This window comes from Lissotriton vulgaris, chromosome 4_1 (assembly GCF_964263255.1).
Source record: "Lissotriton vulgaris chromosome 4_1, aLisVul1.2, whole genome shotgun sequence".
Lineage (NCBI taxonomy): Eukaryota > Metazoa > Chordata > Amphibia > Caudata > Salamandridae > Lissotriton > Lissotriton vulgaris.
Genome location: NC_141691.1, coordinates 1,081,071,028 through 1,081,097,354, shown reverse-complemented (window position 1 = coordinate 1,081,097,354; position 26,327 = coordinate 1,081,071,028). Strand labels below are relative to the sequence as shown.

Below are 26,327 nucleotides of genomic sequence, written 5' to 3'. Positions count from 1 at the left end.
AAAAAGCCTGGAGCTCACTCACTCTCCTGGCAGAGGTGATGGCAATCAGGATAGCAGTCTTCAAAGTAAGAAGACGGAGAGGACAGTTATGGAGCAGCTCAAAGGGAGCACACATCAGGTAAGTAAGTACAAGATTCAAGTCCCACTGAGGCATCACGAAGGGAACAGGAGGAAACGTGTGTGATGCCGTTCAAAAACCTATTTACAATTGGGGACTTGAACAAGGAAGGCTGATCAGGTAGCCTTAAGAAGGCGGAAAGGGCAGAAAGGTACCCCTTGATAGTGCCCAGAGCAGAGCCCTGCTGGGCAAGAGAAAGAAGGAAGAGGAGAACCTCAGAAAGGGGTGCAGAGTGTGGATCCACAGCCTTTGCTGTGCACCATGCCACAAATCTGTTCCACCTGCAGGCATATACCGACTTTGTGGAGGGACACCTGGCTGCCAGAATGACATTACAGACTTCGGGAGGCAAGTGAAATGGCCTCAACTGTCGCCGCTCAATCTCCAAGCTTGTAGGTGGAGACTGGACAGGTTCGGGTGGAGGACCGTCCCCTGCTGTTGCGACAGAAGGTCCTCCCGAAGAGGCAGACGAATCGGGGGATCGACTGACATGCTGAGTAGCTCGGGATACCAGTATCTTTGTGCCCAGTCCGGAACCACAAGGATAACCTGGGCCCGGTCGCGCCTGATCTTCCTCAGCACTCTGGGTAGAAGTGGTATAGGCGGAAAGGCGTAAAATAGACCGCAACTCCACTCGCGACGAAAAGCGTCTCCGAGCAAGTATCGCCTTGGAAACTCCAACACGCAAAACTGATGATATTGCGCGTTCTCTTCTGTGGCGAATAGTTCTAACCAAGGCTCTTGCCACTGCTGAAAGAGGCCTAGCGCCACGTCCGTGTTCAGACGCCATTCGTGATCTATCAGGCACAGACGGCTGAGTTTGTCTGACCTGGCATTCAGGGAACCTGCCAGGTGTTGAACCACCACGGTCACCCCCTGGTGTTCCAGCCATTGCCAGAGGCGCAGAGCCTCCTGACAAAGGGTCCATGAACCCACCCCGCCCTCTTTCTTGGAGTACCACATGGCGGCGCTGGTGTCCGTGAACACCTGCACTACACTCCCCCGGACAGAGGGGAGGAATGCTTTCAGTGCAAGACGGATCGCCCGCAGCTCCAGAAGGTTAATATGGAGCCAGGACTCCGCCGAAGACCAGAGGACTCTGATCTCCGCCTCTGTCATGTGGACCCCCCAGCCCTGGAGGGACGCAGCCCTCACAACTACGTGCTCCGTTTGGGGTAGAGAATGGGATCTGCAGCTGACCCAACCGCGGTCCTTGAGCCACCACTGCAACTGTCTTGCACTGCCCACCGAGATCAGGACGTGGTCGGACAGGTTGCCCTGATGCTGGGCCAACTGAAACTTCAGGTCCCACTGCAGAGCCCGCATCCGCCACCTGGCATGATGCACCAGAAGGATGCAGGAGGCCATCAGCCCCGTAGCTGCAGCGTGAACGCTGACCGAGACTTAGGATAAAGGCTGAAAGATCGGAAACAGAGCCTAAATATCCCGAACTCGCTGTTCTGGAGGATAAACCCGAAACTGCGCCGAGTCCAGAACCGCTCCAATGAAGAGGAGCTTCTAAGAGGGGCACATGTGTGACTTCGGCACACTGATGGAGAACCCCAGAAGGTGCAGGAGGTCGGCCGTAGTTTGGAGGTGGCTGATGACTGTCTGGGGCGAGCCCGCCTTCAACAACCAGTCGTCGAGATAGGGGAAGACTGAAACCCCTAATCTGCGCAGATGAGCTGCAACCACCGCCATCACTTTCGTGAACACCCGTGGGGTGCTGGTAAGGCCGAAGGGGAGCGCGGTAAACTGAAAATGGGAACAGGAGCAAACATGTGTGATGCCGTTCAAAAACCTATTTACAGTTGGGGACTTGAACAAGGAAGGCTGATCAGGTAGCCTTAAGAAGGCGGAAAGGGCAGAAAGTGTGGATCCACAGCCTTTGCTGTGCACCATGCCACAAATCTGTTCCACCTGCAGGCATATACCGACTTTGTGGAAGGACGCCTGGCTGCCAGAATGACATTACAGACTTCGGGAGGCAAGTCAAATGGCCTCAACTGTCGCCACTCAATCTCCAAGCATGGAGGTGGAGACTGGACAGGTTCGGGTGGAGGACCGTCCCCTGCTGTTGCGACAGAAGGTTCTCCCGAAGAGGCAGACGAATCGGGGGATCGACTGACATGCTGCTGAGTAGCTCGGAATACCAGTATCTTCGTGTCCAGTCTAGAGCCACAAGGATAACCTGGGCCCGGTCGCGCCTGATCTTCCTCAGCACTCTGGGTAGAAGTGGTATATGCGGAAAGGCGTACAATAGACCGCAACTCCACTCGCAACGAAAAGCGTCTCCGAGCGAGTGCCGCCTTTGAAACACCAACGCGCAGAACTGATGACATTGCGCGTTCTATTCTGTGGCGAATAGATCTAACCAAGGCTCTCCCCACTGCTGAACCGAACTATCATGCACCGACGGCTGAGTTCGTCCGCCCTGGCGTTCAGAGAACCTGCCAGGTGTTGAACCACCAGGGTCACGCCCTGATGTTCCAGCCACTGCCAGAGGCGCAGAACCTCCTGGCATAAGATCCACGACCCCACCCCGCCCTGTTTGTTGCAGTACCACATGGCGGTGGTGTTGTCCGTGAACACCTGCACTACACTCCCCCAGACAGAGGGGAGAAATGCCTTCAGTGCAAGTCGGATCGCCCGCAGCTCCAGAAGGTTGATGTGGAGCCGGGACTCCGCCGGAGACCAGAGGCCTCTGATCTCCACCTCTCCCATGTGGCCTCCCCAGCCCAGGAGGGACGCGTCCGTCACAACTACGTGCTCCGGGTGGGGTAGGGAAGAGGGATCTGCCACTGACCCAATCGCGGTCCGTGAGCCACCACTGCAACTGTCTTGCAGTGCCCTCCGAGATCAAGACATGGTCGGACAAGTTGCCCTGATGCTGGGCCCACTGAAACTTCAGGTCCCACTGCAGAGCCCGCATCCGCCACCGGGCGTGATGCACCAGAAGGATGCAGGAGGCCATCAGCCCCAGAAGCTGCAGCGTCAACCTGACCGAGACTCGGGATAAAGGCTGAAAGATCGGAATCAGAGCCTGAATATCCCGAACCCGCTGTTCGGGAGGATAAACTCGAAACTGTCCAGAACTGCTCCGATGAAGAGGAGCTTCTGAGAGGGACACAGGCTTGACAGATGGGCCGGTTCATGGAAATAGAAATCTCCAAACGACGTCGAGAGCGGCGCTCAGCGGCGCCGCTCCAGCGCCGGACCTGGACCGAGGGTAGGATCGGGGACGGCGCCCATAGAAGCCGCCGGGGGCGACACCCGCAGGGCCGGCGCCGGTAAGGTCGTGAGGTCGCCGGGGCCGAAGCACCCAACGGCGTCGGAGCCGAAGCACCCGACCCGCTAGGCCCTCCAGCCGGGGCAGTTGAGCCCGGAGGCGCCACGGATCCTGGCAGAGGAGGGAGGGACCTCATGCCATGAGGTACCGCTCGACCTCCCCTGGTGTCGCACCGTGCCCAGGGACCGGAAGGTGTGGGGCAGGTGGCGACGTCCGCGACTCAGTGGGAGCCGCGTGGGTGGTGTCACCTGAACCCCCGGCCGCATCCTGCACAAGCGTCGGGTGGGTCGGAGGAACGATGATGTCGCTCCGATCTCTCATACCTCTTACCTGAGGACTTGGATCCAGACGACCGATGTTCACTCCCGGAGCTGCGAGGGCTCCGACCCGGCGACTGGTCCCTCGACCTCCTGTGGGACCAGGACCTGGAGCATGGCGGGCCGACTGCCGGAGCTCAAGTCGCTTGCGGGACCGCTCCCGCCTAGCTTTAGACGTCAGGGCCCGGCAGTCGGAGCAGGTGCGGTCGTCGTGGTCGAGGCCTAAACACTTCAGACACCGGCGATGGGTGTGAGAAATTGGTCTGATATATGATGCTCACTAGTTCTAGTGATCACCTTGTATCAGTCCAAACAACCCTTATGGTGATTGGTTGTAAGTCAACCTTATAGACAAGCTATCCTAATACTAGCATGGACAAAGCAGTCTTAGGCTAAACTCTTTTGACATGTGAAGCCAGCTGTTTTACCACATATAACCCCTTGAATACCAAATGAAAGGACACCACACAGGTAGTTATGAAAATAAACAAGATATTTATTAACTAACAAACACCTCTGAACTCTTTATGAGATCAGAGGGCTAAGCACATGACAAGACTCTTAAGAAAAATACGTTAAGTTGCACAAGTTACAATGTTGCCCTAGGGGCGCAACAAACCATATACTAAGTAAATGGTATAAGGAAGTCGATAGAAGGAATGGAGCTGTCCAGAGGCTGTAGGATCGCTGGGACTACACTACCCTAACTTTAGGTAAGTAATAGGAGGCCCACGGAACGCGTGTGCAGAGTGTGAACTCACACGCAAGATGTGTAACAACGTCTATGGACAGTACAGTTCAAGAAAAAGGTGAGTACGGAGAATCCTGACTAGTTAGGACTAAAACGACTGTGAAACTGGACACTAGGAGAGTCAATCTACCCTTGAGCACCGAAATGCTCTTGTTACCTCACCCACGGGCTGCGGGTGCATAGGTGCGAAGTTGTGTCGGGTTTCTGCGTTGAAGTCTATGGAGCCTGAAAGAAAAGATGCTGCAGGCGGCCAGGAGGAAGATGTCCGGTGTGATCCAAGGGTGGATCAGGAATGCTGAAGACCTGAAAGCAGAGGGGACAATGTTCAAAGTCACTAGCCAGTGACTGGAGTGGAACCAGGAAGGAACCAGATGCTGTTGCCGCGATCAGGTGAAGAGCGGATGCTTGACTCTGCAGCCACGTGGACCAGGAGGTGTCTTTGACGACCAGGATGGAGGCACGAGCTGTCCCATGCAGGCTCTCGCTGTCGGCGGTGTTGGTTCCGTATTCAGCGTCAACAGGCCTTGGCAAAGGCAACCCACGCGGTGAGTGGAAAAAGCGTCTGGTGCGGACCAGGAGGGTCTGGAGTGCTTCTCCTTTGCAGGGAAGCAAGGGCCTGTCTGGAGCAACCAGACCAGCGGTGTTGATGTCGTGGATCGTCGTCTAGGAGGCCACTAGCCAGCCGGCATGTGACCAGACAACGCGTCGAGCAGCAAACAGGCAGAAGGGCCCCACGCAGATCTCGTGGATGCTGGAGGACTGGTCTTCGTTGCAGGTGCTGCTCGGGGCTGGGGCTTCTCAATCCCCAAAGCACTTCTTCGAGGTTACCTCAGAAGTCGTGCTGGAAGCGAAGTGCAGTTTCTCCAAGATGGCCGGTCCCACGTGTCTCGTCGCACCCACGGATCTCAGCTGTGCTGCAGATGTGAGTTGAGGTCGGAGAGGTCTGGGAATCCGGGTCTCGTCGGGCTCTGAAGTCTGGATCCTTGAGAGAAGACGACAAAGTGAAGCCGCTGGACGCTTGATGGTGCCTGCTGGTACAGGGTGGACACTCCTTGTCTTCTGTAGCAGAATGTCGAAGTCCAGAGTTTCTTCTAGTAAGTTTTCAAGTCAGGATTAATCTGATTTGGAATGGGACCGCTGCTACCTTTATACTGCTAAAGGGGGCTGCACTATCACTAGGTCCCTCCTATGGGTGGGACCAGGAAGGGGGGTGGTTACACCCCCTATCCTTTGTCCGGTTTCGTGCCAGAGCTGGGGCTGGAGTGCCCCAGCAACTGGTTTAAGCCGGTGTATGCACAGGGCACCTTGTGTGCCCCAGGCATGTCTCATTCCTTTTAGCCCTGTCCTACCTAATACACAAAATCCTGTCTGGGGTGGTGCTAGCACCTCCCAAGGCAGGAAAACCTTTGTCCAAGCCTCCCTCGCTGTAAGGACTCCCAGCAGCAGGAGGTCAGACGTGTGTCTGTGGTGGCAGCATCCATTTTGTTATGCTGAGGCTCGAGTTAACTTTAACCGGGGTTCACAGTTAGGTACATGTCGTGTTCCTCTAAGAGGGTGGAATGCTACCCCCGTCACCAGAATTGGCGAGGGGGTAGTATTCCAATTCGTATGACACCTTACTCGACATGTTTTGATAATGCTATGCCAAAGTTAGCAATAACCGCAAGGTTATAATGCACTTAAGAGTATATGGTATAGCGTTATCATGGAAACAGCTAAAGGACTTGGTTACGAAGGCTGTAGACAGGCTCAGCTCATGCCAGAGCACTATCTCACATAATTCCAAGCACTCTGCCTCCAGGATTGTTAAGGCCTGCCATAGGAGTGGCTTATAGGAGTATATGTGTCCATTCTAGGTTTAGATATAGGTATACTATATCTAAAGCAAAGGGTGATTACACCAACTTACCCCAGCTGATTGATCAGCCAGTTGTGTCAGATTTGGATGGCCAGCCAGGGGTGGCATAATACATGCTGCAGCTCCTGGTAGGCCTTGGGTTCACTTATGCCCTGCGTACCTATGGTACACTGTACAAGGACTTACAAGAGTGACCCAATACCAATCGGTAAATGCACCTAAAGTACATGGATGTCAATTTAGAGAGAGAACAGCTAGGCTGTGGGTCTGATTAGCAGGGCCACAGCCAGGAAAAGTTGTAAACCAGTGAAGCAAAAAGCAAAAATCTGGGGAGACCATAGGATTGCAGACCCTACTCTCCTACAATGGGGGTCGGTAACCGACATCAGTCGTTCGCACTTGGAACAGGGTTTAAACCCGGGCATCCCTACCGGCACCGTCGGAGTCGAAGACTCGAGCAAAGAAATGATTAAAAGATCAAAAAGTTTAGTCAAAAAATGACTAAGGGGTAGAGCTTCTCCGGATCTGCGCTAGCTGGCGCGGAAAAAAGAAGAACTGACGTCAGCGCGCATGGGCGGCGTCTAAGTACTCCGACGACGTCATTCCGGCGCTAACGACGCTGACGACGGCCGCGGAGCCGCGGACGATGCCTGCCGGCGCACAGGGTTATTGCTACGCAAAATTTTCCGGATCCAGTCTGACGCCTGGGGATATTCTAAGGTAAGGAATCTATCACTAACGTGTCTCTTTCAGATACATGAGGTATCCAAGAAACTGTTACAGCTATCTGCAGTTGAGACCTAAAGGGCATACCTCGAACATTTGATATATACGTAAATATTTGTATGAAATATATTTTGATATCAATACATACATATATCAATATATTCATACAAAAAACTTCTGCTGATCAGGCTTGGAGACAACTTAACAGTATAGACAAACATTTAGACTATAATTTACAAATGAATACATGAAAAATACTCGAATTGGCAAGTACTGCTAAAATTGTACTCCAGCGTATCTTCTCACCTTCATCAGCAGCTGGTATTTCATAATTCTTTGTACTGGTTTTAAGAGCAAATCCATGAGCTGAAGTTTGTGACCAAGACGCTGCTTCAGTTCCTAATGTTAAAAATAAAGAACGTTCAAGCTTCCCCAGCCTAGGTACTCACTTCAAAAAGTAACTTGTGACAATACATTTACCTTTATACTGTCTTTGTTGCTAATACATTTCCATTTTGGAGTGATTTCAAACATATTACAGGATGTATACAAAGTCATGCAAGAAAAAAATAACTTACCTGCGGTAATGATATTTCTGCTGGATACATTATCTTACAACAGGTTCCTCACTTTATGAATAGCCACCAAGGGTCAGGCTGAATCTCGAAACAGTTCACCCCGCATCAGTCATCCACTGTCACAAGGAGGCGTCATGCAACCTAAGTCACAACTCAGCCTAACAAACAAGTTACTTCACTTCGGTAACGCATCATCTGGTAGAGACTCCATCTAGCTGCAGATTCCTTACTATTGAATTTCCCAGGCATCAGGCTGCATCCAGAAACTTTTGCTGAGCAATACCCTTGCGCGTGACGTCAGGTGGCTCCATTCGAATCCATGTGACATCGTCTGTAGCTTTGGTTATGACGTCACAGTGCCTATATAGGCACCACCTGTAGGAGAGTGGGGTCTGCAATCCTATGGTCACCCCCGATTTTTGCTTTTTGCTTCACTGGTTTACGAATTTCCCTGGCTGTGGGCCTGCTAATCAGACCCACAGCCTTGCTGTTCTCTCTCTAAATTGACTCACATGTACCCTAGGTGCATTTACCAATTGGTACTGGGGCACCTCATCAGTCCCTGTACAGCATACCTTAGGTATCCAGGGCCTAGGTGTACCCAGGGCCTACCAGGGGCTGCAGCATGTATTATGCCACCCCTGGCTGGCCACTCAAATCTGACACAACTGGCTGCACGACAGCTGGGGCAAGGAGGTGTAATCACCCTTTGCTTTAGATATAGTATACCTATATCTAACCCTAAAATGGACACATGTATTCCTATCAGTCACTCCTATGGCAAGCCTTAACAATCCTGAAGGCAGAGTGCTTGGAATTATGTGAGATGGTGCTCTGGCATGAGCTGAGCCCGTTTGCAGATTGTGGAACCAAGTCCTAATAGCTGTTCCATGATAACGCGTACCATATACTCTTAAGTGCATTATAATCCTCGCGGTTATTTGCTATCTTTGGTATCGCTTTATCAAAACATGCCGAGTAAGATGTCATACGAATTGGAATACTAACCCCTCGCCAATTCTGGCGACGGGGTTAGCATTCCACCCTTCTAGAGGGACACAACATGTGTGTAACTGTGAACCCCGGTTAAAGTTAACTCGAGCCTCAGCATCACAAAATGGATGCTGCCACCACAGACACAAGTCTGACCTCCTGCTGCTGGGAGTCCTTCCAGCGAGGAGAGCTTGGACAAAGGGTTTCCTGTCAGGGGCGGTGCTAGCACCATCCCAGACAGGGTTCTGTGTATCCCAGGTAGGCAGGGCTGAGAGGAAGGTGACTGCAAGTGGCACCCCGGTGCTCACTGTGCATATGCCGGCTCAAACCAGTTCCAGGGGCACCCCAGCCCCTGAGCTGGGGAAAGTCCGGAAAAGGGAGAGGGGTGTAACCACCCCCCTCCTGGTCCCACCCATGGGCAGGACCTAGTCGCGTGCCAGCCCCTTTTCTTAGGATAAAGGTAGGAGCTGGCCCCCTTCCCAAATTAGATCATCCTGAATCTTGAACAACTTTCTACGAAAGGAACTCTTGACTTTCTTTGAGGACTCTCCCTTGTGGCTAAGGAGTAGCCACCCTGCACCCGCAGGCACCACCTAAGCATCGCGGTTTGCTGCACGTCCATCCTCCGGATCAAGACTGCCCAGCTCGACGAGACCCGAATTCCCTGGCATCTCTGACCTCTACCTGCATCATCAGCCCAGCTGAGATTCGTGGGTGTGACGAGACCTGAGGGACCGGCCATCTTCTGAAACTGCACGACGCTTAACCAGCACGACTGCCGAGGGATCCTCGAGTGAGTGCACTGGGGTTTGAGAAGCCCCAACCCTGAGCAGCTCCAGCACCGAAGTCCAGCCCCCCAGCATCCACGAGATCTGCGTGGGGCCCTTCTGCTCTTTGCTGCTCACCGCGTTGTCCGGTCACTTGCCCGTTGGCTAGTGGCCCTCCTGACGACGTAGCACGACGATTTCACCGCTGGTCTGGTTGCTCCAGACTGGCCCTTGCTCCCTTCCAAAAGAGGAGCACCCCGGACCCTCCTGGTCCACTCCAGATGCCATCTTGACTCCACCGCGTGGGCTTACCTTTGCCAAGGTTTGTTGCCCCCATCTTGGGTCCAGCATCGTCGACAGCAGACACCTGCGTGGGACAGCTCGCACCTCCAGCCTGCTCGCCGACAACGCCTCCTAGCCCGTGTGACTGCAGAGTCCAGCGTCGCCCACTCACCTGGTCGAGGTGACTTCATCCAGTGCCATCCTGGTGCCCACACAATCACTGGCTAGTGATTAAGAACTGAGTCCCCTCTGCTTTCAGGTCATCTCCATCACCGATCCAGGCTTGGATCATTCCGAACATCTTCACTGGTAGTCCTGCCAGTCCTGCCAGCAACTTCTTCTTTCAGGCTCCATAGACTACAACGAGGATTCCCGACGTCTTTTGAACCCTATGCAGCCGCAGTCCCTGGGCTAGGTAACCCGAGCATTTCGGTGCTCCAACGCAGGTTCACTATCTAAGTGTCCAGATCCTTTTTCGTTTTAAGTCTACCTAGTCGGATTCGTCCGAAAACAGTGACTTTAGAAATACTAGCCTCCATAGACTTTGTCCCGCATCCCGCGTAAGAGTGCACACTCTGCACCCGATCTCCCTAGGCCTCCTGCTCCTAACCTTAGGGTTCAGTAGTGTAGTCCTAGCGATCCTGAAGCCTCTGGATCTTGTTACTTACCTGCTAGTATTTCGCATTCCACTTTTAATGTATATGGTTTTTCGTGCCCCTCGGGCATTTGTGTAAATTGTGCAACTTGAAGTAGTTCAGGGTAGACTTGTTATAAATAAATATCCTTTATTTTCATAACAACTTGTGTGGTGTCCTTTCACTTGGTGTTCAAGGGGTATATGTGACGGTAAAACAGCTGGCTTAACACGCCCTCTAGAGTTTAGCCTAAAGACTGCTTTTGTCCACGCTACTAGGATAGCTGGTCTATAAGGTTGACTTACAACCAATCATCAATAAGTGTCATTTGGTATGATACACAGTGATCACTAGAATAGTGAGCACTATATATCAGGCCACTTCTCACACCACCCAGGCGCGCGGACGTCAGCACTTTTTGTATTTCCCACGCCAGTAGCGTAGAGCTACGAAGTAACTGACGTAGTCGTGTGCAAAACCTAGAGCCCTGAAGCACAAGTTACTTACCTTCGGTAACGATATATCTGTAAGAAACAGTAGTTAGCATTAGATTGTGTGGAAGGCTGTGACTTCCTTGGGCAGGAAAGAGGGTCGCGTCCGCAACACAGCTTTGTCCGGATGGACTGAAAGGAAAGGAGGCTTAGAAGAAAGGGCCTGGAGCTCACTCACTCTCCTTGCAGAGGAGATGGCAACCAGAAAAGCAGTCTTCAGAGTAAGGAGGCGAAGAGGACAGTTATGAAGCGGCTCAAAGGGAAAAGTTAGAACAAGGTTCAAGTCCCACTGAGGCATCACGAAAGGAACTGGAGGAAACATATGAGTGATGCCCTTCAAAAACCTATTTACAACCGGGGACTTGAACAAAGAGGGCTGCTCAGGTAGCCATAAGAAGGTGGAAATGGCCAAGAGGTAGCCCTTCAGAGTGCCCAGAGCAGAGCCCTGCTGGGCAAGAGAGAGAAGAAAGAGGAGAACCTCTGAAAGAGGGGCAGAAAGGGGATCCACAGCCTTTGCTGTGCACCATGCCACAAATTTGTTCTACCTGCAGGCGTATACCGATTTCATGGAGGGACGCCTGGCTGCCAGAATGACATTACAGACTTCAGGAGGCAAGTCAAATGGCCTCAACTGCCGCCGCTCAATCTCCACGCATGTAAGTGGAGACTGGACAGGTTCGGGTGGAAGACCGTCCCCTGCTGCTGCGACAGAAGGTCCTCCTGAAGAGGCAGACGAATCGGGGGAGGAATGCCTTCAGTGCAAGTCGGATCGCCCGCAGCTCCAGAAGGTTGATATGGAGCTGGGACTTCGCCGGAGACTAGAGGCCCCTGATCTCTGCCTCTCCAATGTGGCCTCCCCAGCCCTGGAGGGACGCCCCCTTCACAACTACGTGCTCCGTTGGGGTAGGGAGAGGGATCTGCCACTGACCCAATCGTGGTCCATGAGCCACCACTGCAACTGTCTTGCGGTGCCCTCCGAGATCAAGACATGGTCGGACAAGTTGCCCTGATGCTGGGCCCACTGAAACTTCAGGTCCCACTGCAGAGCCCGCATCCGCCATCAGAATCAGAGCCTGAATATCCCGAACCCGCTGTTGGGGAAGAGAAACCCGAAACTGCGCAGAGTCTAGAACCGCTCCGATGAAGAGGAGCTTCTGAGAGGGACACAGGTGCGACTTCGGCACATTGATGGAGAACCCTAGCAGGTGCAGGAGGTCGGCCGTAGTCTGGAGGTGGCTGACGACTGTCTGGGGCGAGCCCGCCTTCAACAACCAGTCGTCGAGGTAGGGTAAGACTGACACCCCTAACCTGCGCAGATGAGCTGCGACCACCGCCATCACTTTCGTGAACACCCGTGGGGCGCTGATAAGGCCGAAAGGGAGCACGGTAAACTGAAAGTGCTCGTTGCCTACCGTGAACCGCAGGTAACGCGGGTGGGCCGGGGATGTGAAAATAAGCGTCCTGCAAGTCCAACGCTCCCATCCTGTCTCCAGGGTCTAGGGCAGCTAAGACCCACCGCCATCACTTTCGTGAACACCTGTGGGGCGCTGGTAAGGCCGAAGGGGAGCACGGTAAACTGAAAGTGCTTGTGGCCTACCGTGAACCGCAGGTAGCACCGGTGGGCCGGCTGGACGGGGATGTGGAAATAAGCGTCCTGCAAGTCCAACGCCACCATCCAGTCTCCTGGGTCCAAGGCAGCTAAGACCTGAGCCAGTGTCAGCATCTTCAACCTCTCCTTCCGGAGGAAGCCGTTGGCGTTCCGCAGGTCCAAGATAGGGCGTAGGTCCCCTTTGCCCTTTTTGGGAACCAGAAAGTAGTGGGAGTAACAACCACACCCTACTTCTGGCCCAGGAACGCGCTCAATGGCCCCCTTGGCCAAGAGGGCCGTAACTTCCTCTCGCAGAGGATTCAAGTGATCCCCCGACACGCGGTGGTACTGCGGTGGCATGGCTGGAGGGGTCGCCTCGGAGGGGAGGGAGTAGTCCCTTCGGACAATTTACAGCACCCACCTGTCCGATGTGATGTTGCGCCAGTGGAGGAGGTGATGGCGAACCCTCCCCCCACTGGCGTCTCGTGGGCCTGAAAGCTCAGTCTAGGAGGGCATTGAGGCGGATGCTGCGGGGGTGGATGAAGACTGGCCTCGCCGTTGTCCCCGGGCACCGCCACGGCGGTTACCACGTCCACCACCGCATTGGATGTTAGTCTGCGGCCCGTGGCTAGCAGGACGTGTGGGGGCGCCCCTTCCTTGGCCACGAAAGGGGCGAAAGGCAGCAGATTGCTGGCGCAGGGCCGACAGGCCCAAGGACTTGGCCGTAGCCCTGGAGTCCTTAAAGCGCTCAAGCGCACTGTCTGCCTTGTCGCCAAAGAGGCGACGGCCATCAAACGGCATGGCCATAAGAGTGTTTTGGACATCAGCCGAAAAGTTGGCGGACCTCAGCCAGGCGTGGCGATGAGTTGCCACCGTCGTTGCCATCGCTCTACCCTGCGAGTCCATTGTATCCAGCCCACATCTGATGGAGTACTGTGCTGCATCTCGACCCTCCGCAAGGGCTTGGGCGAGTTTAGTCCGGGCCTCCTCCGGACATTGTGGCAGCACGTCCGTGACCCACAGAGAGTAGGTATAACAGCCCAAGAGGCACGCAGTGTTAACTGACCGCAGCCCCAAACTCATGGAGGAGGACATATTTTTGCCATACTGTTCGTACCTCTTGGATTCCCGATTGGGGGGAGCCATTGGGAATGCGGTCTGGGGGTTAGAGGCCTGGAAGACCAGACTCTCGGGGTTGGGGTGGGTGGACAGAAAGCAAGGGTCGCCCGGAGCCGGGCGGTGGCGTCTGGCCACGTTCCGATCTACAGGGGGACATGTAGCGGGCCAGGACCAGGTGCCCAGAAGAACGTCAGACAAGGCCTCATTAGACAGCAACAAAGGCTCAGAAGAGCTTTTTTGCGGTTTAAGGACCTCAGTGAGGAGGTTAGTCCTCACGGCCGCGACGGGGAGTTCAAGGGATAAGGCCTTGGCCGTCCCGTCAACACCACACAATGGGCTGCCCCCTCCTCCGTAGCCACGGTAGGAGGGGAGACAAAACCAGTGTCTGGCGAAGTGTCCAGACCACTGGCGTCCCCTAGCTCACCTGCCCAGTCCTGATAAGACTGGCACTCACGTGCCAGAGGGTCCTCGGACTCCTCCCAATCCACCTTGCCACCCATCTCCTGGTACTCAGGGTCAAATGATGGGGCCGGGTCATAGAAGAAAAAATCTCCCATCGGCGTCGAAAGCGGCGTCGGAACCGGACCGAGGGGGGGACTGGGGACGGTGTCGGCCGTGGACGGCGCCGGGTCGACACCCTAGGAGCCGGCGCCGGCGAGGTCGTAAGGTTGACCGGTGACGACCCGGATCCGTACCCGGATCCAGCGGGGCCCTGCGGCGCCGGGATCGAAGTCGCCGATGGCGCCGGGGCCGAAGCACCCGATGGCGCCGGGGCCAAAGCCCCCGGCCCACTTGGGCTCCCAGTCGGGGCCGCTGGGCCCGAAGGCGCAGCGGAACCCGACGGAGGAGTGAGCGACCTCATGGACATGAGGAAGGCTTCAATCTCCCCCGGTGTCTTGTTCTGCCCAGGGACCGGCGGGTATGGAGCAGGCCGCGACACCTGCGGCTCCAGCGGAGCCGCTTGGGCGGTGTCACCCGAACCCCCGGCCGCGTCACGTGAGCGTCAGGGGGAGTCGGAAGAGCGAAGTCACCTCTTCGACTTCTTGTGCCTCTTACCTGAGGACTTAGAGCTCGAGGAGTGGTGACGATCCTCCGAGCCGTGATGACTCCGGCCCCGCGACCGGTCCCTCGACCTCCTTACGGACCGGGACCTCGAACGGCGCGTGCCGACTGCCGGAGCTCGAGGCGCTTGCAGGACCACTCCCCCCTAGCCTTCTACGTCAAGGCCCGGCAGTCGGGGCACGACTTGTCATCGTGGTCGGACCCCAGGCAATGTAAATGTAAATGTATAGGCATTTATATAGCGCACTACTTACCCGGAGGGTCCCAAGGTGCTTCGACCGCTGCGAAACCCTTCCTGGCTTCCCTGAGAGATGGTCCCTTAATGGGTATCTCCAGGGTGAGACCAGGCATCCCCGGCGGTCTGGTGGGGCTGTTAGTGAAGATGAGGCAAGCTAATGCCCAGAGTTGCCGAGTGTGATCGCTGATCAGAGTGGGCACCGAGGCGAGAGAATTATCGAGTCCGCTGACCCTGGTCCAGAAACCTGCCGCGCCGGGAATCGAACCCTGGTCCCGGGCCGTCCTCTGCTCTCGGGTCTGCCGCCTCTAACCAGTGAGCCACACTACTTCAAGACACCGGCGATGGGGGTCGGTAACCAACATCGGTTGGTTGCAGTCGACGCAGGGCTTGAAGCCAGGCATCCCTACCGGCACCGTCGGAGTCGTTCGACTTCGAAAAATGATCAAAAAAGATCACAAAGTTTAGTCAAAAAGTGACTAAGGGTACCACTGTTCCCGGATCGGCGCTTGCTGGCACTGAAAAAATGGGAACTGATGTCAGCGGGCGAGGGCGGCATCTAAGTACTCCGGCGACGTCATCCCGGCGCCAACGACGACGGACGCAGAGCCGCAGACGACGACTACCGATGCGCAAGGGTACTGCTACGCAAAAGTTTCCGGATCCAGTCTGACGCCTGGGGATATTCTAAAGTAAGGAATCTAATACTAACCTGTTTCTTTCAGATAGGGGAAACAACCCTAGTCCTACCACATCAGTCCGCAAAGCGGGGAGGCATAGGTGGGGCTGTAAGGAATCTGCAGCTAGATAGAGTCTCTACCAGATAATGTGTTACCGAAGGTAAGTAACTTGTTTATCTGATAGAGACTTCTAGCTGCAGATTCCTTACCTTTGAATCAGATATCCGAGCCATAACATCCCGGCGGTGGGTTGTGTATTCATGATCAAGACTAAAATGTCTTGCAGGACTGAACAGGCAAAGAGCCCGTCCCTGTGCACATGACCATCAAGGCAATAATGTTTTGCAAGCATGTGCAATGATGCCCACGTTGCTGCCTGACAGTTGTCTTAGACTGGGACACACCGAGCCAAGGTTGTAGTTGCAGCCTTTCCCCTGGTGGAATGGACCCTTAATCCCTCAGGGGGCTGCTTCTTCACCAAGGCGAAACAAATTTTAATGCTGAGAATGAACCAGTGGGAGATTGTCCTTTTTTGCACTGTCCTTTCCTTCTTCGCTCCCACATACCCCACAAAGAGTTGGTCATCTGTCTGGAACTCTTTTGTGCGGTCAAGGTAGAAGGACAACACTTTTTTTGGGTCCAGTGAGTGGAGACGCTCCTCTCCCTTAGACAGATGTGGGGGAGCCAAGAAGGTGGGCAAAGTGATGGACTGACCCAGATAAAATGGAGTCGCAACCTTTGGAAAAAAAGATGCCCTGGTGCGAAGCACCACCTTGTCCGTAAAGGACATAAGATAAGGAGGTGAGATGGATAATGCCTGCAATTCACTCACTCTCAAGGCCAATGTAATCGCCACCAAAAAGGCTGTTTTGATGGTCAACGGCTGGAGGGGACAATTGTGCAAAGGCTCGAAACAAGCACACATCAGGTAAGTGAGGACCAAATTAAGGTCCCATTGTGGCATAACAAAGGGCGTAAGTGGAAATAAATGCTCCAGCCCCTTCAGAAATCTATTTACTATAGAAGATTTAAAGAGAGAAGGTTGGTCTGACAGCCGCAGACAGAGCAGGGAGGTAACCTTTGAGAGAACCCAAAGCAGAACCCTGCTGGGCAAGAGTTAGAATGAATAAAAGGACAAAAGAAAGAGGAGCAGAAAGAGGGTCAATGGACCTTTCTGTACAGTATAATACAAATTGCTGCCAAAAGCAGGCATATACCGTCTTAGTGGAGGGCCACCTGGCCGCCAAAATATCATTACAGACTTTGGGAGGAAGATCAAAAGCTATCAACTGCTCAATCTCCAAGCATAGAGGCACAGAGATGACAGGTTCCAGTGGAGAACCCTCCCCTGCTGCTACGATAGAAGATCCTTCTGAAGGGTCAGCCTGATCGGAGAATCGGCACTCACGCTCACAAGCTCTGGATACCAGACTCTCCTTGCAAAATCCGGTGCCACAAGAATTACTTGGGCCCGGTCACTCCTGATCTTCTTTAGAACCCTGGGTAGGAGTGGTATGCATACAACAGGCCTGAGCTCCACTGGCAACGAAACGCGTCGCAGAGCGATAGCCACAGTAGAAACTAAAGCAAGCAGTATTGCTGACATTTTGCTTTCTTTTTGGAGGCGAACAATTCTAACCAAGGTTCTCCCCACTGCTTAAAGAGACCTTGCACCTACTCCGACTGGAGACGCCATTCGTGATCCTGAAGGCATCGACGATTGAGATCATCCTCCCTGGCATTCAGGGAATCTGCCAGGTGTTGAACCACCAGGGTTATGCCCTGCAGCTCCAGCCAAGTCTAGAGATGCAGGGCCTCTTAACAAAGGGTCCATGACCCCACCCCATCCTGCTTGTTGCAGTACCACAGGGTGGTGGTGTTGTCCATGAATACCTGCACCAGCTTCCCCTTGACAGAGGGAAGAAATTCTTTCAATGTCAACCGAATCACTCGGAGCTCCAACAAGTTTATGTGGAGTCCCGTCTCCGCGACAGACCAGTGACCCCTGATCTCCACCTCTCCCATGTGGCTGCCCCATTCCAGAAGTGACGCATCTGTTACGACTGTAAAATCTGGTTGGGGAAGGGAGAGAGGTCTGCCGCTGACCCAATTGTGTTTTGTTAACCACCACTGCAGATCCTTCGCAGTTCCTTCCGAGATCTGAACAAAGTTGGTGAGATTTCTCTGATGCGGTGCCCATTAGAACTTCAATTTCCACTGCAGAGCCTGCATACACCATCGGGCATGTCTTACAAACAGGATGTAGGAGGCCATGAGGCCCAACAGCCTCAGAGACAGTCTCACCAAAATCCAGGATAGAGGCTGAAATATTGGAATCATAACCTGAATATCATGGACTTGCTGCTCAGGAGGATAAGCCTGAAACTGCACTGTGTCCAGAACAGCTCAGATGAAAAGGAGTGACTTTGGCAGGTTTATAGAGAACAGCAGCAAATGCAGGAGGTTCGCCATAGTCTGAAGGTGGAAGACGACTGCCGGGGCGAGGACGCCTTCAAGAGCCAGTCGTCGATGTAGGGGATGTCTGGCACTTCTAAACTGTGCAGATGAGCTGCAACCACTGCCATCACCTTGGGGAATACCTGAGGGACACTGGTAAGACCGACAGAGAGCACAGTAAACTGAAAGTTCTCGCTGCTTACCTTGAACCGCAGGCAACGCCTGTGGCCCGGCAGAATGGGAATGTGAAAATACTCATCCTGCAGGTCCAACGTCACCATCCAGTCTTCTTGGTCTAGAGCAGACAAGACCTGAGCCAAAGTGAGCATTTGTAATTTCTTTTTTTTTTTTTAAACAAATGTTGTCAGTTTGCATATTTCACGCAGAGCCCTGCGCACCAGAGTCATCTGTCAAAGCATACTTGAATTTCTTTTTTTTGAGGAAGAGATTGATGGTCAGAAGATCCAAAATGGGCCGAAGCTCCTTGTTCGTCTTCGGAATCAGAACATAGCAAGAATAACAGTCACTGTCTACTTCTGAAGCTAGGACCCTTTCTATGGCTCCTTTGGCCTAAAGAGCTGTAACTTCCTCTTGGAACAACTTTACATGATCTTCCGCCAGCCGTTCCTGACTTGGTGGAATAGGAGGAGAAAAAGAAAGGAAGAGACTAGCCCACCTGAACGATATGCAAGACCCTCTTGTCTGTTGTTATAGATCTCCAGCGGGTGAGATGATGACTAATTCTCCCACCCACTGGCGTAGTGCGGTCCTGCAGAATCAGCCTAGGAGTGCTTGGAGGCTGCGGTTGCTGGGGGCAGTGTGGTAGACAACTTCTGGCCTCCATTCCGAGAACGGAATGTACAGCTTTCACATCAACGCACAGCTTGTGTAGTCTGAGCGAGATGGTGGCTAGGATAGGGCTGACATGGCTGGAAACCCCTTTCGTTGCCACAAAAGGGGCGAAAGTAAGACTGGCCTCGAGGAGTGGAGGAGAGGCCCAAGGATCTGGCCGTAGCTCGAGAGTCCTTGAACCTGACCAGGGCAGAGTCTGCCTTTTCCCCAAAAAGGTGGGTTCCATCAAAGGGCATGTCCATCAAACTGGCTTGGACACCTCCCGAGAAGCCAGTTGTAGGAAGCCAGACATGGCGTCTCAAGGCCACTGTCGTTGAAATCGACCTGTCCAGCAAATCAGTCTTATTTAATCCACACCGTATGGTGAATTTTGCTGCATCCCTCCCGTCCTTCACAGCTTGGGAGAGCACAGCCCAGGCCTCTTCCGGGACTTGTGGCAGCACCTGAGCAACCATCTCCCAAAGAGAGCGGGAGAAACGGCCCAAAAAGCATGCGGTATTCACCGACTGCAATGCCAGACTGGAGGAAGAAAACATCTTCTTACCAAATGAGTCCAGTCTCTTGGATTCCCTATCTGGAGGGGTGGAAGGAATGTGCCTTGGGATGTAGAGGCTTGCACCACCAAACTCTCTGGGGTGGGATGTTGTCAGGGATCAAGTCAGAGTGATCTCCCTTAGGAAAAGTAAGAAAGATAAGGGCAGAAAAACAAGAAATACAGTACTGGTGAAAACCTCATTGGTGAATATTTGGAGGGATTTATAGGAAAATAATTAGTTGTCAGGTGTTTCAAGATGGCCGCCATGTTTACCCTCTACTAGTTGAGGTTTAAAGGTCTGGCTATGTTTGGAACAATTTGGTTGTGAATCGAGCGTTCTACTGCACACTTCAATTAGAACTTGACCTGGGAAGTAAGTTTCAACCGTTTCTCAGTTAATTCTGCTTTCGGAGTTACGGAAGCTTTCCAGTCCCTAGCGCAACTTCGGGAGTTGTTACAGAACTCCGTTCGGCAGTTTACTACTGTATCTGCCAGATTATTCCTTCAGAGTTATTTTCGCATTTTCTTCAGTAGCATATCTTGAGGAGTTTGTCCAAGTACTCCGTCAGACAGCAACTACTGAAGCTTCCTGTATCCTTTCCTCAAAGCTTCCTTGCCATTGCTAATTCTTCTTGGCAAGTATCCTCGGCTCCAGTTTCCAGTCATGTTGCATGGAGGGGTTTTCTATTTGGTGTTCTATATATGAGGGATGATTCTGGTTTCACAAAGGAGTGTTCCTAATCCAGACAGAGGGTCTCCTCTCGGTCGCAACATTCCTGAGACAGCGCCGCTCGATTACAGTGGTTTGGAGAAATCCTGTAAAGAAGTAAGAAAGGCAGAACCCCTGTGAGGTGTCTCACGGACTACAAATTAAAGTAAGACTTTCATTTCATTACCTCGGACTACTGTCTCTTGGTGACCAGCAGCAACTCCTACTGCTTACTCCTTCCTGAGCGTTTCTCCCCTTCTTTTCCTTCCTTCTTTCCATCCTTGTTCCTTTTTACGAGCTCTTGCTACCAGTCAGATCCAAGCTTCAGCTTGAGTAGTCCACCACAGTGAGCAAGTGGTCAACTTTTTATGTATTTGAACTGAAAATCTATTTCAAAACTCAGTTGACTCTGCATTCAGTTCTTCTTATACCTATATATATATAAATATTGGATACAGTAAAGTCATAGAAGAGAAGCACTCTCCAACTAAGAGCTTGGTAGGGGATAGAGTAATAGTATAATAAGGAGTAGCGAGAGTCACTTAGTACTAATGAAATGTGCATTTAATGTAAGAGGTGATTTAGGTTTTGTATTCTTATTCTCTGTCTGGATTAGGAACACTCCTTTGTGAAACCAGAATCATCCCTCATATATAGAACACCAAATAGATGGTTCAAGTGTGAGAGAGGGTGCCAGAGGTCCTGGAGGTGTCTCTTCTTTGTTCCCATTCCCCTTTCCCCCATACTGGTAAAGCCTGTTGTGCTATATGACGGGAAGTACTGGTAGGAGGGCATTGGGAGACAGCATCATTCTGCTTCCGTTGAATACGAGGTACTTGACAGGTGTTGGCTGAGAAAATTTGGGTCACCCGGAGCTGGGCGATAGTGGCGTGCAATCGTCCTGTTCATAGGAGCCCCTGTGCTAGACTTGGATTATGTTCCTAGAAGAACGTCGGTAAGTGCTTCATTAAAGGGCAATAGGGGTACAGAAGTGGAAGCCCCAGTCTGAAGCACTTCGGTCAGGAGATTAGTCCTAACCTGAACTGAGGAAATCTCCAGTACTAGGGCCTCAGCTGCCCTCTTAACCACCATGGCATAGGACGCCCCCTCCACCGTAGCCACTGTAGGCGGAGGGAGCATGCAAGTGTCTGGGGAAGTATGGAAACCATTGGCTTCCCCATGTTCCCAATACCAGTCCATTGTCTCCTCAGATACATGCTGGTACCCAAGAGGGCCCATTTCTCTCCTGAACCAAGCACATCCAAAAAGTGTTCTGGCAACAAAACAGAACCTCTGGGTTCTGTCGATATCTGAATCGGTGACGCTCTACACCGTTCTGGCTCTGTGTCATTGGGGATGAGGATGCCAGCGAAATGCATCAGGGAAGTTGTAGGCACCAAATCCGATTTGACGCCGGGGGAGGTCGCGTTGGCATGACCGGTACTGACCAGGATCTGGGATTTGATCCCTGAGGTCCCACTGGTACCGTGGCAGGAGTCAACAACGTCGAACCCGATGGGGCGCCATACGACCCTGTAGGGCCCGAGGGCTCACCAACATGGTTGTTCTGTTCAAATACACAGCGCATGGCCTCGTAATACTCTTTCGTTTGAGCTGGAGTCGCTCCGGCTCCCAGAAGGGTGGAAGGCACAAAGTCAACTCGTGTTCTGGATCCGAGAACAATGCCTAGTGCATTGGTGCTCCTTACCTTTCTCAAGGACGGATGTCAGTTGAGGCGAAAACGAAGTCTGCTTGGCCTTCTTCTTGTTGTCGCTCTTCCCCGAGAGTCCAGAATAACTCGAATTGGAGGAAGAGAAATTAGGGCTCCGTGAGCGGTACCCACAACCTCTTCTTCTTCAAACGGGACTGTGACCTCCTCAGAGTCTCGCTTGACTGTCGACTGCCGGGCCGCAAGCCACTTCATCGCTCGTCGCTCGCACCCTCAAGATCTTCGGGGCCATCACCCAACAGTCTGAACACGATTTTGAATCATGGTCGCGTTCAAGACACCACAGACATACGTGGTGAGGATCCATGACCTACATCATGCAGGAACAAGTCCTACATGGTTTGAAACATGTCTTCCTCGAAGACATCCCTCGCACACAAAGTCAAATCTAAAATATAAATAATAGTCAAGAAGAAGCCTGCCACAAAGCGGCAGAGGGGTAGCTCTTACCGGATCGTGCTTAACAGGCGCAGAAAGAAAAGAACTGACGTCCGTGTGTCTGCATGGCGCCTATATAGGCACTGCAACGTCATAACGATGCTACCGAAGCCCACTATGTCATGCGGTGCTGAATGGAGCCACCTGATGTCGTGCACAAGGGGTAGTGCTCAGCAAAGGTTTCCGGATCCAGCCTGCCGCCTGGGAAATTCAAAAGTAAGGCATCTGCAGCTAGAAATCTCTCAGATATAGAGTAGACACCATCAAAGTATATGAAGAGCCAACTGGTGTCCAGAGAGTACCTAATAGAGTGTCTACAACAGTGACAAACACACCATATGCTTGCATATGAAGGATATGCTAAGATTTCATTGACCACTGCATTAACTCATGAGGGGAAAGATGGTGAGGAATCTTTGGGAACATTATGTATCCACCAGAATAAAAATGTTACTCATCCTGTAATCATCCGTTTGTGGCTTGTAGCGTTATAGGTTCACATACTCTTTATACTCCTACCATCTAGTGTGGGGCATGGATGTTTGTAAAAAAACAATCTAATAAGTTTTCGTTCTTGAGATATTTTATGACTCCTCCCTAATCCATAATGCACCAAGACAAAGATTCCACCTGATTGTTTTTCCCCAGTGGGGGAATAATGTACAGTGAAGTGTAGAAAAGCAAGGGGACATGTGTATGGTACATTGTAACTTACTTAAATAAGAGCAAAGACATTTAATAATCACTTGCTTCTGGGGAAACATGGTTAAATGGTGTTTAACGTTTTCCATTTGTAGCATGTGGTGCTGTAGATCACATGGTCTGTATCAAATGAAAGTAGTACTCCCCATCAAACTGTAGCTAGCGAGCAGATGATGCATGTGTGAAATAAAGTTTTCAACAGTATGCGGCCAACCAAAGCCTCTAGTCTAGCTTGACAATAGTGTCCATTGAATGTGTGCCATTGACTGAGTAGCAGCTTTACAGATGTTTGGAATTGTATGTTCCCTAAAACTGCCGTAGTTGAAACTTTTCTTTAAAGTTGAATTGGCTTTGGGAACAGCATGCAGTGTACACTTTGCTTTAGCGTAGTATGTCCAAACATTTCACTATCCATCTCGCAATGCCACACTTCAAAACAGGATTTTCTGAGTAAGGTTTTGCAAAAGCAACTAACAGTTGCTTGGTCTTGAAGATGCATTTTATCCTATAATTGTAGTACATTAGTGCTCGCTTGACTTCTAAAGTGGTAGTGGACTTCTCTGCCACTGTCTCAGGATGTGAAAATAAGCTACACAGCTCCATTGCCTGACTCACATGGAAAGAGGAAATCACTCTGGGTAGAAACTCTGGATTTGTCAGAAAATGTCCCACCTACCATATCCGACAAAGGTCTCAGAGAAATTAATCAACCAATGCCTCATTAACTACCTCAGCAACCATCAGTTCCTCAATGCCATGCAGTCCGGATCTCGACCCAACCACAATACAGTAACAGCACTCATTGCTGCCACAGATGACATCCACATTATACTCGACAGAGGATACACAGCAGCTCTCATTCTCATGGACATTCCTGCAGCATTTGACACCGTCTCACACTCCATCCTCATGAGGTGCCTGCACGTGATTGGCATCCAAGGACTGGCTGCTCCTTCTAAACGGACAGACCACAAGCTGTCAGCCTGGCACCTTACTTCTCTGACACCTGCAAATTCATTTGTAGAGTGCCTCACAGTAAATCCATAACCACCACAATCTTCAATGTACACATGATCTCTCTGGCCAACGTCATCTGCACACCTGACGTCAACATGCTCGCCGATGCCTGAAACACACAACTCATACTCCCCCCTCTCAAGTAAGAGCCTCAACACAAGAAACAAGTTTAAAGACTGCATGACCGAAGTCTCTAATTGGATAAAAAGCTCAACACCGACAAGACAGAAGTAGTGATCTTTGGCAGGAACATCTGACCATGGGACTCCAACTGGTGGCCGGCCGAACTTGAACCCATACCCATACCCACGCCTACACTCAACACCCACACCAGAAACCTTAGAATAATCATCAACATCAAACTGGACATGACAGCACAAGTCAACACTGTCACACCATCCTGCTATCCCACCCTGAAGATGCTGAGGAAGATCTTCAAATGGATCCCAAGCAACACAGAAACAAGGGTCACTCACATGCTAGTATCCAGCAAGTTGGACTATGGAAACACCCTCTACTCCAGGATCACTAAGCACTTCACTAGAAGACTACAAACCATCTACAACTCAGCAGCCAGACTCATCCTCACCTCCCACATAGAACTCACATCAGACCATATCTCGGTGACTTTCCACTTGCTCCCGATACACTTACACGCTAATTTTAAACTTCTCTCACACATATTCCAGACACAACGCAACTTGGGAACCTATTTGTACAGTCACATCTCCTTCCACCAACCACCCAGACACCTCGGCAGCACTCCTACTCGCCGACATCACATGCATTCTCAGGAATAAATCAGGATGGCAGACATTCTCTTACATCGCGCATAAAGCGTGGAACTGCATCCCATTTCAAATCTTAGCCTACTCTTTTCTTTAATTCTGCAAGAAGCTGAAAAACTGGCTTTTCAATTAACCCACCTACCAAAGAAATGACTAGGCGCCCACACACACACACACACACACACACCTGGATACCTTTGCGGGTGATGGACAAGTTACTTACCTTCAGTAATGCCTTATCTGGTAGAGATATGATCTAGCCGCAGATTCCTCACCTACTTTACAACTACACATAAAACCGCATAAAATGTTTCTGCACATTCAGAGCTACAGTATGTTTAAAAAATATATATATGAATTGTATTAAATTAATTTTAGTTTTGCAACACAGATCCACTACAGATTTATTTTTATTTTTTTAAAGATGTATTACACTTTGCCCATTTTACACAGCTTTGTTGTGCCTACAACCCTGGGGCCGGCAGCGTGGAGTAACAACTTACTAGGATCAGATACACAGCTTAAATGCGGACATCCGGGGGCCTGATTTTATCTTGCGCAAGAGATAAGTGTACAGTCATCCATGGCAACATTGATAACAATAATAGCAACCTTTACAATCCTATATAATTTATCAGTCAATAATCAAATAATCTTAAACTTACCCCACCAACCCTCCCTTGTCTGCCAACATCTGCCCAGTCTGGGCTTCTTCAGTTATGTATAATAAGCCTAGTTATGTGTGATAGCTGGCCCTTAGATCTGGTACCCGTGGTATTACCCCTTCTCTTTCATCTAGGGGCGGCACCCATATATCCCTGTTGTCCACCATCCTGATTATCCCAGTACCCGATTCACTATCAAACCACACACGTCAATGATCAGTGTCTATACAGCGGTCAGCGCCTGCTGACTCCAACCAAGTAACGTATGGTTCCCATATATTTACTGGCCTCGACCTGCTTGGCATCAATTCCCAGTATCGGGTCAACTGATCTTTACAGTATGTTACAGCACGTAGCCAACCACCAACCGCGGGTGGCTGTGGTCTCTTCCAGTGTATTGCCACTTGCCGTTTGGCCAGTATTAGCAGCAAAGACACCAGTTTACGAGAACCTTTTGGGTCTTCCAAGACAAATCCCAGTAACGTGACCAGTGGTGTGAGTGGTATCTGTACAGTTCAAGTTCAAGTTCGGGCATTTGTATAGCGCACTGCTCACCCAGAGGGTCTCAAGGCGCTTGGGGAAGGGGTTCATTATCTGTCAAATAGCCAGGTTTTAAGATCTTTTCTGAAGGAGATGTGGTTTTGAGTAAGGCGGAGGTGAGTGGGGAGTGAGTTCCAGGTCTTGGCAGCAAGGAAGGGGCAGGATCTGCCACCCATGGTGGATTTTCGGATGCGCGGGACAGCGGCGAGGGCTTGATTGGACGATCTTAGTTGGCGGGTGGGTTGGTAGAAGGACAGTCGAGTGTTGAGGCATTCGGGTCCTAGATTGTAGAGGGTCTTGTGTGCGTGGGTGAGAAGACGGAACGTAATTCTTTTGTTGATGGGAAGCCAGTGGAGGTCTTTTAGGTGTCCGGTGATGTGATCTTGGCGAGGGATGTCCAATATGA

General features: G+C 51.7%; 1 protein-coding gene across 1 annotated transcript in view; it reads right to left on the bottom strand.

The window, feature by feature from the left end:
- TRIO (trio Rho guanine nucleotide exchange factor) overlaps window positions 1-26,327 on the bottom strand; it is a 5,246,815-nt gene that overhangs the window by 1,682,969 nt on the left and 3,537,519 nt on the right. The window contains exon 43 of the mRNA XM_086965300.1: window positions 7,366-7,458. Within this exon, the coding sequence (XP_086821426.1) occupies window positions 7,366-7,458 (93 nt within the window). The remainder of the gene's footprint in view (window positions 1-7,365; window positions 7,459-26,327) is intronic.